Source organism: Tubulanus polymorphus, chromosome 7 (genome assembly GCF_964204645.1).
Source record: "Tubulanus polymorphus chromosome 7, tnTubPoly1.2, whole genome shotgun sequence".
In the NCBI taxonomy this organism is placed as follows: Eukaryota; Metazoa; Nemertea; class Palaeonemertea; order Tubulaniformes; family Tubulanidae; genus Tubulanus; species Tubulanus polymorphus.
The window spans coordinates 18,711,574-18,726,498 of NC_134031.1; the positions used below are offsets into that span (position 1 = coordinate 18,711,574).

At 38.4% G+C, this 14,925-nt stretch overlaps 1 protein-coding gene across 2 annotated transcripts; it reads right to left on the bottom strand.

Annotated features, from left to right (window-relative positions):
* Positions 1 to 74: 74 nt before the first annotated feature.
* LOC141908450 (77 kDa echinoderm microtubule-associated protein-like) lies at positions 75 to 14,647 on the bottom strand. Of its 2 annotated transcripts, XM_074798501.1 has the most exons (20): positions 14,515 to 14,647; positions 11,278 to 12,084; positions 9,811 to 10,093; positions 8,806 to 9,330; positions 7,842 to 7,883; positions 6,778 to 6,853; positions 6,399 to 6,548; positions 5,943 to 6,012; positions 5,717 to 5,818; positions 5,402 to 5,497; positions 5,068 to 5,235; positions 4,396 to 4,554; positions 4,023 to 4,136; positions 3,676 to 3,813; positions 3,244 to 3,375; positions 2,565 to 2,834; positions 2,016 to 2,103; positions 1,726 to 1,821; positions 1,072 to 1,202; positions 75 to 912 (listed from the first exon to the last, which is right to left on the bottom strand). In XM_074798501.1, exons 1-20 carry the CDS (start codon positions 14,599 to 14,601, stop codon positions 772 to 774), a joined length of 3,675 nt encoding a protein of 1,224 aa, XP_074654602.1. In that variant the 5' UTR covers positions 14,602 to 14,647; the 3' UTR covers positions 75 to 771. The 2 variants fall into 2 exon arrangements, with proteins under 2 accessions (XP_074654602.1, XP_074654603.1); XM_074798502.1 differs by lacking the exon at positions 7,842 to 7,883.
* Positions 14,648 to 14,925: the final 278 nt, after the last annotated feature.

The following is a 14,925-nucleotide window of genomic DNA, read 5'->3' on the forward strand; positions in this document are numbered from 1 at the left end:
GTGAGGATGTGCTAGTGGACGTCATCAATCACGTGTGAGAACCAAGAGGAATTCTCTATATTTTGTTTAGCAATTGTTTTATTTTTTATAAATACGTATAAAATATATGTTCAATAGATAATTAATAATTATAACAAATAATAACAACGTTTTTTTCTCATCTACTCATTTTCTTCGTCGCGTCTAAATTTCAATATTTGTGGCTTTTCTATTGAAACATTTAGTAGAAATAATTAAAAATTCGAAAAATCTAAGCTTTTCCTAACGTTGCCGGTATGTTTATTTCGATAAGTAGCAATTGCCTTAACCGTTAAGCTTCACCATGCTGCTCCACAGTTCTGGGTTTCATCTTTCTCCGGATCCAGTTTCACAGTTGTTTGGGTCGCCATGCTGCTCCACAGTTCTGGGTTTCATCTTTCTCCGGATCCAGTTTCACAGTTGTGTGGGTCGCCATGCTGCTCCACAGTTCTGGGTTTCATCTTTCTCCGGATCCAGTTTCACAGTTGTGTGGGTCGCCATGCTGCTCCACAGTTCTGGGTTTCATCTTTCTCCGGATCCAGTTCCACGAGTCTGCAATCATCACAAACTCATTCAACTCTGCATTCCAATCCTGTACTGTGGAGCTGGATCCTGCGGACAGTTGAGCCATGCAGGTTTTATAGACTGGGCGTGAAAATAGATACACCACAAGGAAACGCTTTTCACTTCGCAGTAGAGCAAAGCTGACGTCATAAGTCCAGCAGCGAGATCATGATTTGACTCTCGGAGATTTTAGGAACGTTTCGTCTCAATCAGCGCCCATTGCATAATGGCGTCATCCATACCTCCGGTAGAAATCAGAAAACTGTCATCAAACATGAATCGAACTGTAGTTATATGATTCGTGTACGCTTTCACTTCAGTATAGTCCGCCTATAGAAACAAATACAACTGATCGAAATGAATAGATAATCATATATAGATATTATGATATATATAATGATATATATGATAATTATACTATAAATAAATATATAATTCACATTTTATTTTCACATTAAATAGAATTGTCATCTACAGCCCGGTCCTTACCCTATGAGTTGAACAGGGGTATTTGTAAAGTCGTATTCGTCCCCTATTTTCTCCTACAGCTAAAATATCCCTGAAGTTCGATCGACTGACACAATTGATGTCATCTCCTTTATCGAGGTTCGACCAAGCACCTATAAAAACAATCAGCAAACGAAAAACAATTAGTAGAATTACCCGTACATTCCGACGCGGACGATAGATCATAAGTTTAGAAAACCTCTACGTATAAGTTTTGAAAAGATTAAAAGCGAATTTTATTCATCAAGAATAAAAATCAAAAGTCACTTTCGATCTCTCACTATAGATCATCGTCAGGTGTGATTTGACGGTGTGACCCAAACCTGACGATGACCTCTAGTAGAGAGTTCGAAACGTCGTGTATTTTATTTTTGATTTTTAGTTTTTTAAATAAAATTCGCTTTTAATCTTTTAAATTCTGTATATAGTGGGTTTAAACTTATTATTAATTCTCCACGTCAGACTATATAGACTAATTGAATAATTTAGTATACGATCATATCCCATTGCATCGAACATTCAGGACCCAGTTAAGATTAGTTCATTTCTGAATATTCAACACTGTCGTCAAATCTTAACGGAAAACCATGGAACTACTTCCATCCTGGTCATGAAGTCAGCTCGACTTATACGAACCTAAAGTACAGAAACCCAGAGTACAGGTTTGCGTAAACCAATCAGTATCACAGAACTTTGTGGAATTCTTTTCCCTTTGCATCATATCCGCGTTCCCTAGAAAACCATAGCAAGAAAATTGGTTTTACTCTTCTTCAGAACGATGAGACAGGAAAAATATAAAAAGTCTTCAAAATTAGATTTCAATTTCCCTCACAAAATATGTAGCAGCATAAAAATCTAAATCATTGATAAACTCATAAACGATGAATCAACTTTTGAAAATAAATGTTTCTTTGATATTTACTTACAATATTTAAGGTCGTAATCACCAGACATCGACTGTAGGTAGTGACCATCGCTTGACCAATCAATTTGCGTCAAAAAGTTGCGATGCCCCTGCAAAAAAACAAACATCTGCGTATTTCTAAACCATTCTCAGTCACAAGAACAAAAATTATGTCCGCCCCAAATTAAAACCATTTCAATACTTTTTAAACGCTTAAGTTTATTTTCGAATATCGTAAAAATACTGAATGAGGTATCTGCTCAATGAGATGTTTCGAACTCCATTTTTTCTTACTCGGCGATTTTGTTTATACAATCGTTACAACACAGAGAGTTTCATCAATGGCTATCGGAAAACCTAATTTATTTCATCATTCGATAGATCTTTAATCATACGATTTCATTCTGTTTCTTCGATAGATTTCTTGTAATTTACCTTAACATCTAGAATTCATCATACACTAGCAGTGAAAGCTCGAACTTCAAATAAATCTAATCAACCTTTAAAGTACTGTTTGCTTTTTAAATTTTCTGATTCGACACGCGGCTCCTACACAGCAGCAGTAATTTACCTGTAATTTGCCAGTTTGTACTCGTCTGATGCACTGACCGTCGTCCAATATCGTGAATATATAGATATCCGTATCATGTGACCCGACTGCCAAATAATTGCCGGCCGGCGAAAACGAGACTACCCCCAGCTGTAACTCGCGCTCATTGGTTACTTGTAACGAGGCTATATGCTGACCGTTGGTCGCGTCCAGTAGAACCAGACGTCCGGCTGTGGTTCCTACCGCTATCAACTGACCATTAGAATCTATCGCTACTGATAAACAAGGTCTCTATAACGAAATAAAAAGAAAAGAATCTATGATAGGAAAACATCGTACTATATTTTTCGATGAAGCGGGTGGATAAGGCGTGGATGTTGTTGCAATCAGTGACAAGCGGCTTTGAGTTTGTGAAACAGAATCTAATTATTGAATTAACTGAAAACCCGAATTAAGCATTAATAATCAGCTAATTCAAATCAAAAATTAACCCCATTTGTTAAACTGGTAGCTTACAGTGTACACTTCAAAGGCCGTGGTTCCGTCGTGAGGTTAAAAATCGAATATGGTAACTCTCGGGAAACTAACATCCGAACGTCATTTGTTTGTTTGGCTTTACGTTCAGATCTTGGTTTTCCCAAGACGTCATAAAAGCATTCGGATAGTTTTCACTTAGAAAAATCTACGATAAACGACTTACATCTACAGTTGTACGCCAGATAATCTTATGATTCAGTGTCGACCACTTGATGACTTGCATATCGTAACCGGCCGTATAGAAACAGTGTTCGGCTGGGTGAGTTGTCTGAGCCCATAGCTCGTCGTAATGTCCCTAAAGAAATAGTTTCAAAAAATATTTCAACTGCAACTAAAGACGTATAGAGAATCTCGCACATTATAACGAGAAGGATTAAGTCCGAAAACTTTTTTATTTAAGCTAATAACTTGTTGATTCGACATATCGCCTATAACCTTATAGCGATCTTCACGAATACTAAAGATAACTATAAAAACTAATGACGTGAAGTGAAAATCTTTGGTGATTCCATAAAAGCTGCTCAAGTCATCATAGTCATTATAGTGAATACCTTTGACTTCAAAAAGGATATATCATTTTCATTGATAATTTTACCTGAATAACGGTGTTGAATTTCTCCTGTAACGAACCCTCTAGTACACAATTTCTAGTCGTACCGATATACAGCAAACCGTCGGTACCTTCATAATTAGCACCGACTATAGTTCGTGGATATCCGTAACTATCCGGAATCTATCATTAAAAATACAAAAACAAAGACTTAATCAATGATCTTTTGAAAATGATTTTTCCTACGTATTCTTTCATTTTGTTAAATATCAATATGTACATGTAATTCATGAAAATTTCAACAAATATCATCGAATTCCCTATTCACCATATGGGTGTTCTATATATAGATATAACATTTTTAAGAACGAATTAGTATTATTATTAGTTACCATGCGTTCTTTGACAATTTTGTATTGATTGACGCTGTCCCAGGCTCGAATCTCGTTCCCTCCTCCCGAGAGGAGAGTGCCATCGGGTAACATAGTCAGAACTAGCACCGTTTTCTATACGAAAAAAAAAAATTATTAAACACTTTTATGAAATAAATAATAATTTTTCCATTTATTCAGTTCGCATTTTTGTATATTATCTCCTAGGAAATAATTTCCCTCGGTCGTCGACTGCACAAAACAGTTTCAAACTCTCAGTCTCCAGAACTTAATTCATTCCGAGCCTTCTCGGGAACCGTCAAACCGAGTAAGATACCACGACGACCATGATTGGGTTCGGACCTCAGATTTTATCTGAATTTCGTACAATTACCTGATGGGCGTGTTTGAGGTCGTAAGACAACATGTTATCCTTTATAAACGCGTCCATTGGATCTTTATTCCAGATGATAATGCTGCCGGTTGAATCTCCAGTGATGACGTCACCGTTTGATGAAAACGTTAACGATGTTATAAATTTCGGCACTTCGTCCTGAAAACACAGTATCACACGGGTTTAAAGGACCTAGTTAGGGTTTCTCTCGTTTATTGAATAATCGCATTGTGCCTATCCATATCGAAAGTAATTTGCAGGGTCGTATTGTGATATGATACATTCACGTAAATGTACCAGTCAAATCAGGTTCGAAACACCGACAATAGATTTTTATTTATGATTTCAAAGCTTTGCATATCAATGATGCTGCAAGGCAGAAAACCCGTTATCGCTGCGTTGCAGCTATATTTCGAATTCTAAAAATTCAATTCATTCTAAATAAATCTATGAAGTTGGATAGAAGTGTCTAGCCAAACCATCAGGGGAGTTACCGAAAAGTTGGTCAAAGTTAACTAATGGATGAATTGCTAATGTGTCGAAATGGTTGACCCTGACCACCTTTTAGCAACTAACCCCTGGTTAACAGATTTTCGTTGTTAAATCTTCATATTGTGAATCTTTTTATAAAAGGAACTCGTTCAACCTAGAATATCCCAAGACACAACTCACGTCGAAAATTCCGCTCTTTTTATCGCGTAGAATTCTGCCGGACTGATCGACACCGCGGTCCGATTCCCAAAATACTTTCCAGAATGAGATGTGTTGTTTACCGTACGTGACAATGATCGTATCGTCGTGAGGGTGAAATACAGCTCCGGTCACTGCCGAACTTGACGTCTACAAAAAAAAAAAACGACAACAGAATTGACTTCGCGTCGTAGAACAAATCATGGATCAATTGAAATACGGAATTCTACACCAGCATCCAGAATCCATAATCCAGAATCCAGTTCCGCAGTTATGAGTAAGAAAAGTTGAAATCAGTTTGAGCTGAATACAATACCGTTGTTTTAGCGACCAGTCTCTCCGCCTCCCAATCCCATAACGTCAGCACATGTTTATTACTCATATCTAACGCTAACAGATAATCACCATCCATCTGAAATATTCAATAGATAAATCTGTAATACTCAATATATAAAAACTTAGAATATTTTGTACAACCATGACTGTACCCACAAATCCCAGTATGACATTATCAAATCGATTGATTCATCTAAACGCCTACTCGATGTTATTTTTATGGAGGCCGCCATATTGATTTGGGAATTGGGATATATATCTGTACGGTTAATGTAAGGAAAGCATGTAATTGTACCTCGTGACTGAATCCTACAGATCCAACTCCCTTCATAAAGACTCCTTCTCCAATTACATTAAATGTCTGTAAAGTTCTGTAATCCCAAATTCTCACATGCGCCTATAACACATACATAGAATAATATAGAATTATGAAAGGTTTATTCAAAAAACGTATATTGAAGCCCTCATTTGAATTTTTGAATTCTACGAATGGCGGTTATATCGGTTATTGTTTTACTCACTCGGTTCCCGGATGTTTTACCAGCTGACTGACCGGTTGCTACGTACGGCTGCGTGTCATGGATAGAAATACTAAAAATCAACAAACAAGAATTGACATTTTAACTCCAGCGCCTAGTTCTCCTCCGTCGTTATAGATCTGTCTTAAAATTACTAAACTGTTCGGTGTAGGATGTATATAAACTGTGAGACTGATTCGACAGATCGTTTCATGGCGGTTTCTATTAGACAAATACGACTGTCTATAACTCAATTTTGAAGAAATATCAAAATAGTGGTGACATTTCTAGCAACGTCATTCCTTTCATAGTTTTTCTTCACAACTGAGGGATTTTCTTCAATTCAGCTCTCTTTATCTTGGTTACAAAATAGGCAGATTTCTATTCAAAAATTCATCGATTTGCTAAAAGTTTCTTGGAATATTTGAATACATTTGATCAGAGGTAAAATATTCTTACCAGAGAATCTCCTCGTTGTGTTCGGCGTAGTGTCTCTGTCTGTCCCGTTTTTTATCGTACACAACAGTAATGGCGGAAACTGTGTAAATCAATTCACCAGTTGGAAGCACGTGTAGATTATTGCGAGCATCTTTACCTCGATACCCGTATCTTCAGACCGGTTAAAGGAAATATCTGAATCCAGTGTGGCCCAAAAGTTCGTCGACGATAACCACCAGATAAATATCGCTGTAAAAATTTGCCGTTTTAACTAAGTCATGGTGCTCCCTATAGACTGGTTAACTCTTAACCAACTTTTGAGTAATTGACCCCTGAGTCTTACTTCATGAATATGCAAATTTCCGCATCTGTCATTGGTTGTAAATTTTGAAAAGGATACACCCAATCGAGACTTAGCATTCGATCCGGTCGCATTCCGTCGTCGTTACCGTCAGGTATAGTCGGGGCATAGAATTCTGAAGATGAAAACAAATTTTCAAAAACTCACTTATTTCCTTTCGTATTTTGTAACACGAAAGACGCAAATGGTATAAATGCACTAGCTATCCCGGTTATTGTTTTGATTGTAATACCCAGTCGCAGAAACCGATCCCCAGTTACTGACTAAAGCATTTACTGCTAAGAGTTTAATAGCCCAAAAGAAGCGCATTATACGACCACGACCATGTTTAGATATGTACATATATACCTGTCACCGATAAACATAATGTATTGTTAAAATACACGAAAAGAAATATTTCTCGCAATGACTTCAAATTCCTAGAAATTTTTATTCCAAAAACTGCCGCTGCACACACAAACACCTATTCTAAAAGACCTTGACTTAAAGATACGAAGTGTCCATTTTATCGTCTCCTAGATTTGAGAAATCTCAAGAACATAAGTAGTTAGTATATTCTAGGTTTCTAAAATTTAATCGCCATTTCGCTATGAGTTCTGGGTTGACTCTGATTCTATTCAAATTTTAAGATTCGAATCATGACCGACATCTAAGGCCCTTTTCGATTGTGCTCTTCCGTAAGATGTATTATCTATACTTTCTCGTTCGATTGCCGAATTTCTCCCACATTTTCCGTCTCTGCACGAATCGTCTAAAAATTTACAATTTAACAACTATTTGTAATTTTAATGTCGAACTCATTGTGGGAATCTACGTAAATTTTTTGTTTCATCGCGGATCTTGTGATCTTACCGATTCATTTTAAATAATCATAATAGTTAGAAGAATATTCCATCTTCCGGAAGACGACAATCGAAAAGTACCTTGGATATGCTACGACTAGGTCTGAACTTGAGACATAAGGCAAGAATCCACATTCATGTGATGGCTTCTAGGGACAACTGATAAATTGGACACTTTTTGAGTAAAGCTTATGAAACCTTCGTGTACAATTTCGAATGATATATTATGACTAGGCGGTAAATGATGTATACTACACGCACGGCGTCCTTTACAGAATCGATGCTCAGCCCTCCACTCAGGAGCTAATATCAAACAGAGAAGAAAAAAACAACAACATCATAAACAAAACAGAAAAAAAACACACGTAAATACAATCCCGTTATTGATGAATTATTCACAATCGGGTAGAGGTGAAGCTTTTTATAAGAAAGCGGAGGGGGTTGGGGGATAGAGGGAGGGGAGTGGGGAGTAATAGAATATTAACGTTCGTATCGAAGGAGGCAAGTCGATATTGTAACAATGTCGCGTGCCAAATATTCGAAACGCAGCTAGAAAATTCATATCTTAGGAAAAATTTTTTTTCAGGCGCTACGAAATAGCTAGACGTACTCGCGTGCAGTAGCTTCAATCGGTGAATAATGTCTGTTTCGATAGGAAAATACTCGTCGCAACCAGAATCATAATTGAAAATCGTTTTGCACTCGGTAAAGTCGTAAAAGCCGTAATTAGGGGGTTTTCGATGAAGGTTTTATTCGTGCGCGACTCGTGTTAAAAACGATTTACGATATAACTGTAAGGTTGGGGATAATTTGCAATAATATCACGCTAGGAAGCTAGGTAATCAATTTGAACATTTCTCTTGTGAAGGGTTTTTGAAAATAATGCAGAAAAAGGGAATAAGCAATTTCTATGATAATTTTCATCGATGATAATTTTACGACAGAGAATGTGTAATTATGAAGCGAAAATGGTAAACATAAAACCGACAATTAGAATAAAAAATAGTCGTATCCGAAACGTTGATTAAAATATCGGCCCATGAAAAAATTCGGAACCTCTTTTTCTTTCTCATCGTGGGATTTTATATCATCGTTTCAGCACGGATTCAGAGTGTTACAGCACGGATTCACAGTGTTATAGCACGGATTCAGGGTGTTTCATCAAAGGTTACTTAAAAGGTTTTTAAAAATGTACGGTGCAGAAAAAAAGAATGAAAGTTTTTACCTCGTCTTTGTCCGTGTATGTCGACTCTAGCTACATTAAACCGTCTGTCATCACCAGCTTTGTTTGTCGTCGCGGGGGGTTGATTATACTGGTCTCCCTTGTATCGTCTGTTATCGATATGAAGCGGTTGTCGCGATGGTAGACGATGCGCCCCCTGGCGGGGAGTTTCTATAGGTAAACGTTGTGGATTATTGGCTGGATGGTACGGGTTGTGTTGGTGGTGTGGAAGTGGAGGGGGTGGAGGTCCGGTGGATGGTGGATGTGGACCTTGTGGAGCTTGTCGGTCGTGATTCAGCGGATATCTATCGGGGTTAGGTGAATGTTGTCTATAAGGGGGTGGTTCCTGGTTTTGTGTTTGAAGAGGTGGTGGCTGGTAGGTTCTAGCTGGTTCGTGATGGTTATTATATGGTGGAGTATGAACCCGCTGCTGCTGCTGCTGCTGCTGTTGCTGTGGTGCTGGTGCTGGTGGCTGTTGTACTACTGGTGGCGGTTGCTGCTGTTTTGGTGGTGGTGTCGGGTCATCACCTTCAACGAAAAGTTGAAAATTAGTTTTTAATCCGTGGACCGTGAAATAGCACGTGAAAGTAGGAATCGCTAATACTCATTATACACCGATGCCGAACGTATTGATAACAATACGTCATATTGGCCGTGAACAGTAACGTTTTACTACGTATCCATACGCATTTGACGGCCAATCGGCGGCGTGCAGTAACAACGTCATGTTCCTTACTAGTACACAGTGTTGTGAGCTCTACGGAAATCAGTAAATTACGTGCCACGTCAGTTCACCCGTAAATGTTACGGCCCAATCATTGGCTTACCAGTCCAGGCTGGTTGGAAGATTATTTGAATGAACCGGAACTGACTTGGTCTCTGGACCCCAGATTAGGGTTGATTTGATTCTGGACAGAATCAAACCATAACCACATTTCAATGGTCCAAACAGAGTGAGTGAGTGTTGAGAAATGTGTCAAAGTTTCTATTAGAATGTATCAAACTTACGCGGAGCCGCCACGACTGCGTCAGTCCTAGTCATCGGCTTCTTAATGCCTTTATCGGAATGACGCGGTTTTTGTTGTTGTTGTTGAGTTTGTGAAGATCGTTCGGAATCGTTTATATCGTCGAAATCCTCGTCGTCGTCGCGTCTGTGCGGTTTGCGAGGTGTGTCCGGCTCGTCGTCCGAATCGCCACGGTTCTTCGCCTCGAACGGTCTCTCCTCATTCCCGCACGCGATGAACGCGTCGTGATCCCGAAATTCACGGAATAACTGAGAATAGCCTTGTACCTGAAAACGTTATCGACAAGAGAATCTAGACCCACTTTTTAAATTTAGAATAAAATTAAAATAGATTTAAAAACGAAATTCATTCATCAAGAATTGAAATCAAAAGTTTCGAACTCATTCGGGGGTTGACTCTGAAAGGAATCTGCCAAGGAATGCACCCTGGTATAATCTCATGAGGTTCGAAGTTGAGATGAAAATCACATAGTTATGATTATAAGTACCCGGTTTCACAGTTTGTGAGCTTAGATTTTTACTCAGAGTTAACTCATTGAAAATTAACTAATTCAACTATGAGTTGATGCTGCAACTCGCGACTGTGGAACTGGATCCAGAATATTATCAGCGTCACAAGCGACACAGTTCAATCAGAAACGTAGATAATAAAACCACTTTCAGAATGCTATACTCGGGGATTATTGAATTAACTGTCATTTCAGGCTTTTTTTAATGAATATCTGTCCTACCGCAAACAGTCATCGATTCATCGATATTTCAATTTTCTAAATCTATAACCTATTCAGCCGTTAATCGGCGAGTTGCAACTCATCAAATAATTGGAAAAAAATTGCTTTCCCTGACAGAGCTTTCAGTGGAGCTCCTGTCACACGCGTATCTCAGTGATACGTGTGTTCATTATATCGACTTGTCACCAGCAAATAGAATTCATTACCAGACGTCAACCGAATATAGAAATTATGTATTTTTATCTTGATGAATGATGATGATTCATTCAATATTCGCGCAGTATAGTCGACGACGGGTTTATTTTCATTTCGTGATTTTGCTATTTTCATATTTCAGACAAATAATCCGAAATCACAATTTTCCGTCAGTGCCCGGCGAATCAGAGGTTGTTTCATAATACAAATGTTTTGATGGAGATGCGGACCGGTTGCTCGAAAGGTTTTTTGAGGTGGCTTTGAGTTTTAATTGTTTATCGTATCGTATCGTTTTCGCAGTTGTCGATGAAAGCCATTTGACCCATGATTTGACTCCGGCCTCAATATTTCACTCTTTATTGCCAGGTGTAATAAATCTACTTTTTTCTATTTTAGATATAAGAACTCGAACGAAACAAAAATAGGTGAATCAAAAATTGAATTTTGTGCCAACTGTCAGATACTTTTTGAAAATGACAAACCTTATTGTTATTAGTTTTATTGAATTTCATATGAATAACTTACCTTTTTAAATGGAGGTCGTGCCGTATAGATTCGAGACACTGGCGGATATTCCAATTTGAGCATGTTCGTAAAGTCTTTCAGTAAATCCTCGAAACTCTGCGCAGTTTGCGGGTTCAATATCACCTTCTCCCGACTGTCTCTGTGCGTGTTACTGATAATGGTGAATATGCGCGGTTTAAGGGTTAATGGCGTGTGAGACCCGCGGATGTGTTCGGGCGGGAGAACCGGGCTTGGACGCAGCAAAGCTTGCGGTTCGCCGCGTCTGAATTTACTCGCGGACGGACGCTTATTCTGCCAGAAATTCTCACGCGAATATCCGTACACGACTTTCGTATTGAGCTCCTTCACGCTGGACACGACGTAGGAACGGCCGCCCTGAAACTCGCTGACATCTCGGATCTCGCGTCCGTCCGGTATTCCGAACACGTAGCGAACCCCGGTGGTGGTCGAGATTTTTTCATTCAACCACATCAACAACGTTTCGAACGTCATGAAAATCTTTTGACTGATCGAAGTCGTCAGTCCTTTATAGTTCGGATCGCCATTTCGGAAAAACGTCACCAACTTTCCCTTCTTGTCGACGTGTTTTCCGTGCAGTTTCTGGTCTATCGGATCGTCCGGGTAGATATATTCTTGTCGGTATTGTTTAGGTACCGGGGTATGTGAGTATCGACTGGGCATGGCGCCGCCGTGTGTTGTAGACGACGATGTAGTTGTAGACGCGTAGTCTCCGGTCAAATATCCGACGTCTTCCTCGTAGTCATCGTAACGACTGAAGTGACCTATAAATCTCTCTTTTCCGGGCCCCTGTTGAAAATGACACACGTAAATATACATTTCACATATTTCAATTCGTTTCGACTTGATCTCTATTTTCTGCCTGTCACATTGATACCAATGAACGATATATCGTATCCGACTTATGTATTGAGCTATCTAGTTCCACAGTTGTGAGTTAGAGCTAACTCTGAACCCAAGATCCAGTTCCACAACTACGTAACTCTGAACTCGGGCCATTTTCCGCGATTTTAAGTTAGATTTAGAGAGAACAAATTCATTTAATGATACGGTGAGTTTTCACAGTTGTAACTGATTTACGAATACTGAGTTCACTTAAAGCAAAATAGTTTTTTTAAAATGTCTTTTCTCTAGATAAGAATAAACTCTAAATTGTGGAACTGGTTCCAAAACATTCGAAAATATGGAAACCCAGCAATTCGAAGAAACTAGAATAGAATAAGATATTTCTTCGAAACAAAAGTAAAAAACGCTACCAACTAGAAACAACACCAACAAGTAATATATAGCGCCTGAAGCTATAAAACAAATGTTAATGATTTTTCATCATGTAAATAATTAATTTCCAATTGAAATATCATCCCGGGTATATTATTACGGGTAAGCGGCAATTCTAAATGAAAGATGTTTCCCATTACGAATTCATAAATTGCAACTAGTCGAATTCATCGAGAACTCGAGTGATCACGTGATCACCACGATGTAGCTGTAGTCTTTGGTCGGAAGTAGATTAATCGTTCCGGTCAGGCACGAGTGATTTTATCGATTATCTATCTAGTGTTTGGAGAACCAGAGCCAGACGACAAAAAAAGCGCACAGGAATTAATCGGTTTTCTGGAAAATTACGCTCACAGACGCCGTCATCGAAACTAGAGTGAGATAGGGAACTAACGCAATCTGTATAGACCTAGCCCAAAGGCTCACAATTTTGCAGTCATGACTTCAGTTGTTAGATTAGCTATGAAACTAAAATGAGCTCAAACTGGTTTTAACTGTTGGATTAACTTTGAAACAAAATAAGTTTAGACTGGTCTTAAGTTGTAAGGTTGGTTATAGGACAAGAACGAGCTTTAGGCTGACCCTGGACATCGAAACTCTATTTTTATATCGAATCAAAGACATTCGATTTTTCACGAAAGGTTACGCGAAAGGGAGCGGCGATATTTAGTGCAGTGAAAGAAATGCATTTTCTAATTCAAATACATCACCGCAAGGGTCAATAACCGGTCACACTGTCAGTTCTCTATCAGGCTCAGATCGTATTAAAATGTCACGGAAAATGCGAGTAATTGATTGGTTGTAATTAATACAGTTTGATTGCTGCCAAACGAGCTTAGTTACGGCGATAGCAACCGGGGAAAGTGATTTACCGGCTCCAACTCAAAATGGATGCTGGATCTTAATTCATCAACACTAGAATCAAGTAAAAGTAATTTCATATGATTTATATCTTTATGACAATGAAATAGAATATATTTCTATTTTCGCCAATACTCATTTTCTCCAAACTATAGGTCATTCATATTTAGAATCCTTAATATTTTCTTCACAATGCACTCAGATAGTTTTTCTAAGAAATAATCATGAAGAATATTTAGATTATTCGCACTTTCGCAATCGTATTCTGGAAGTGGGTCGTCAGTTATAGATCACGTTAACTGTAAGGCCAGTTGCACGGCCAGACCTTATATTTGAAACCCAAAAATGTAAGACAACTTTTGAATGAAGTCACGACTGTGCAACTGGGCCCGGGGCATTGTGGGGGCTTGAGTCCAAAAGTGGTCTTGAATCGTTAGATTCACTGGTCTTAAATCTAAGCCCTGACTATGCAACTGGTCTAAAACTGATCTCAGTGACTTGTGTAAATTAGTAATTGGTTTCCATGACAGTAGAACTCAACGTTATAGGCCATATAACGGATGGTTGAAGGGATATGCATAAATTATCATATACATGATTATATTGACTATTTGAATTGATATCTAAGCTAACACGACACATTATAATGTACAGTATCAATAGATATCACATCTTTCTAGAAACGAGCCGATAGGAAGAACGTACAGAAGACAGTTTAACTATGGACGCGGTTCTACAGTTGTGGGAGGTTTAATCTTACACTGATCTCAGTTCAGTTTTACAGTTGTGTGCGTTTAATTTGACTCTGGATCGGGTTCCACGGTTATATAGCTTTAATTTGACTATGGATCTAGTTCCAAGTTGTGTGGGTCTAATTTTGATCCAGTTGCACAGGTTGTGTGGGTTTAAATTGACTGAAATGCAATCCTGATTCTGGACGGATCTGTGAATTGATGTATAGCATGCAGCACTCGGTATTGCGTGTTTTGTTTAATCAGCTCCTCACAACTTCGACTCTATTCGACTAATGAATCAAACATCATAATTCACACTTTTCCATAACCAGCCCCATAATCTTACCCGATCAGAATTGAGCTTTCGCACGAATTTATGAAAATCGACCAATTCCTGATTTTTGAAATTTTGCAAATCCATCTCACCACACATTGAACTGCGAACTACCGCGTACAAACGGCTAACTACGCCATATAATTCTCCCTTGGCTTACTTAGTTTAACAGTTCCGAAAGTCTTATCTTTATATATGAATTTTATGCTTATCATAATAGATAAGAAGAAGCCACTTGTTGGAATTTACATGACAAAATACAATAAGGCAACTCAATAGAATACTGTGATTTTCTTGAAAATTCTTCGCTGTTTGATTATGGTTCCCTTATGTATTATATATAACCCATCATTTCCAGAAACCGGGAGCCGATTATACAATTATACTGGGACCAGTATTACCAACTCAATTCACTTTCGATTG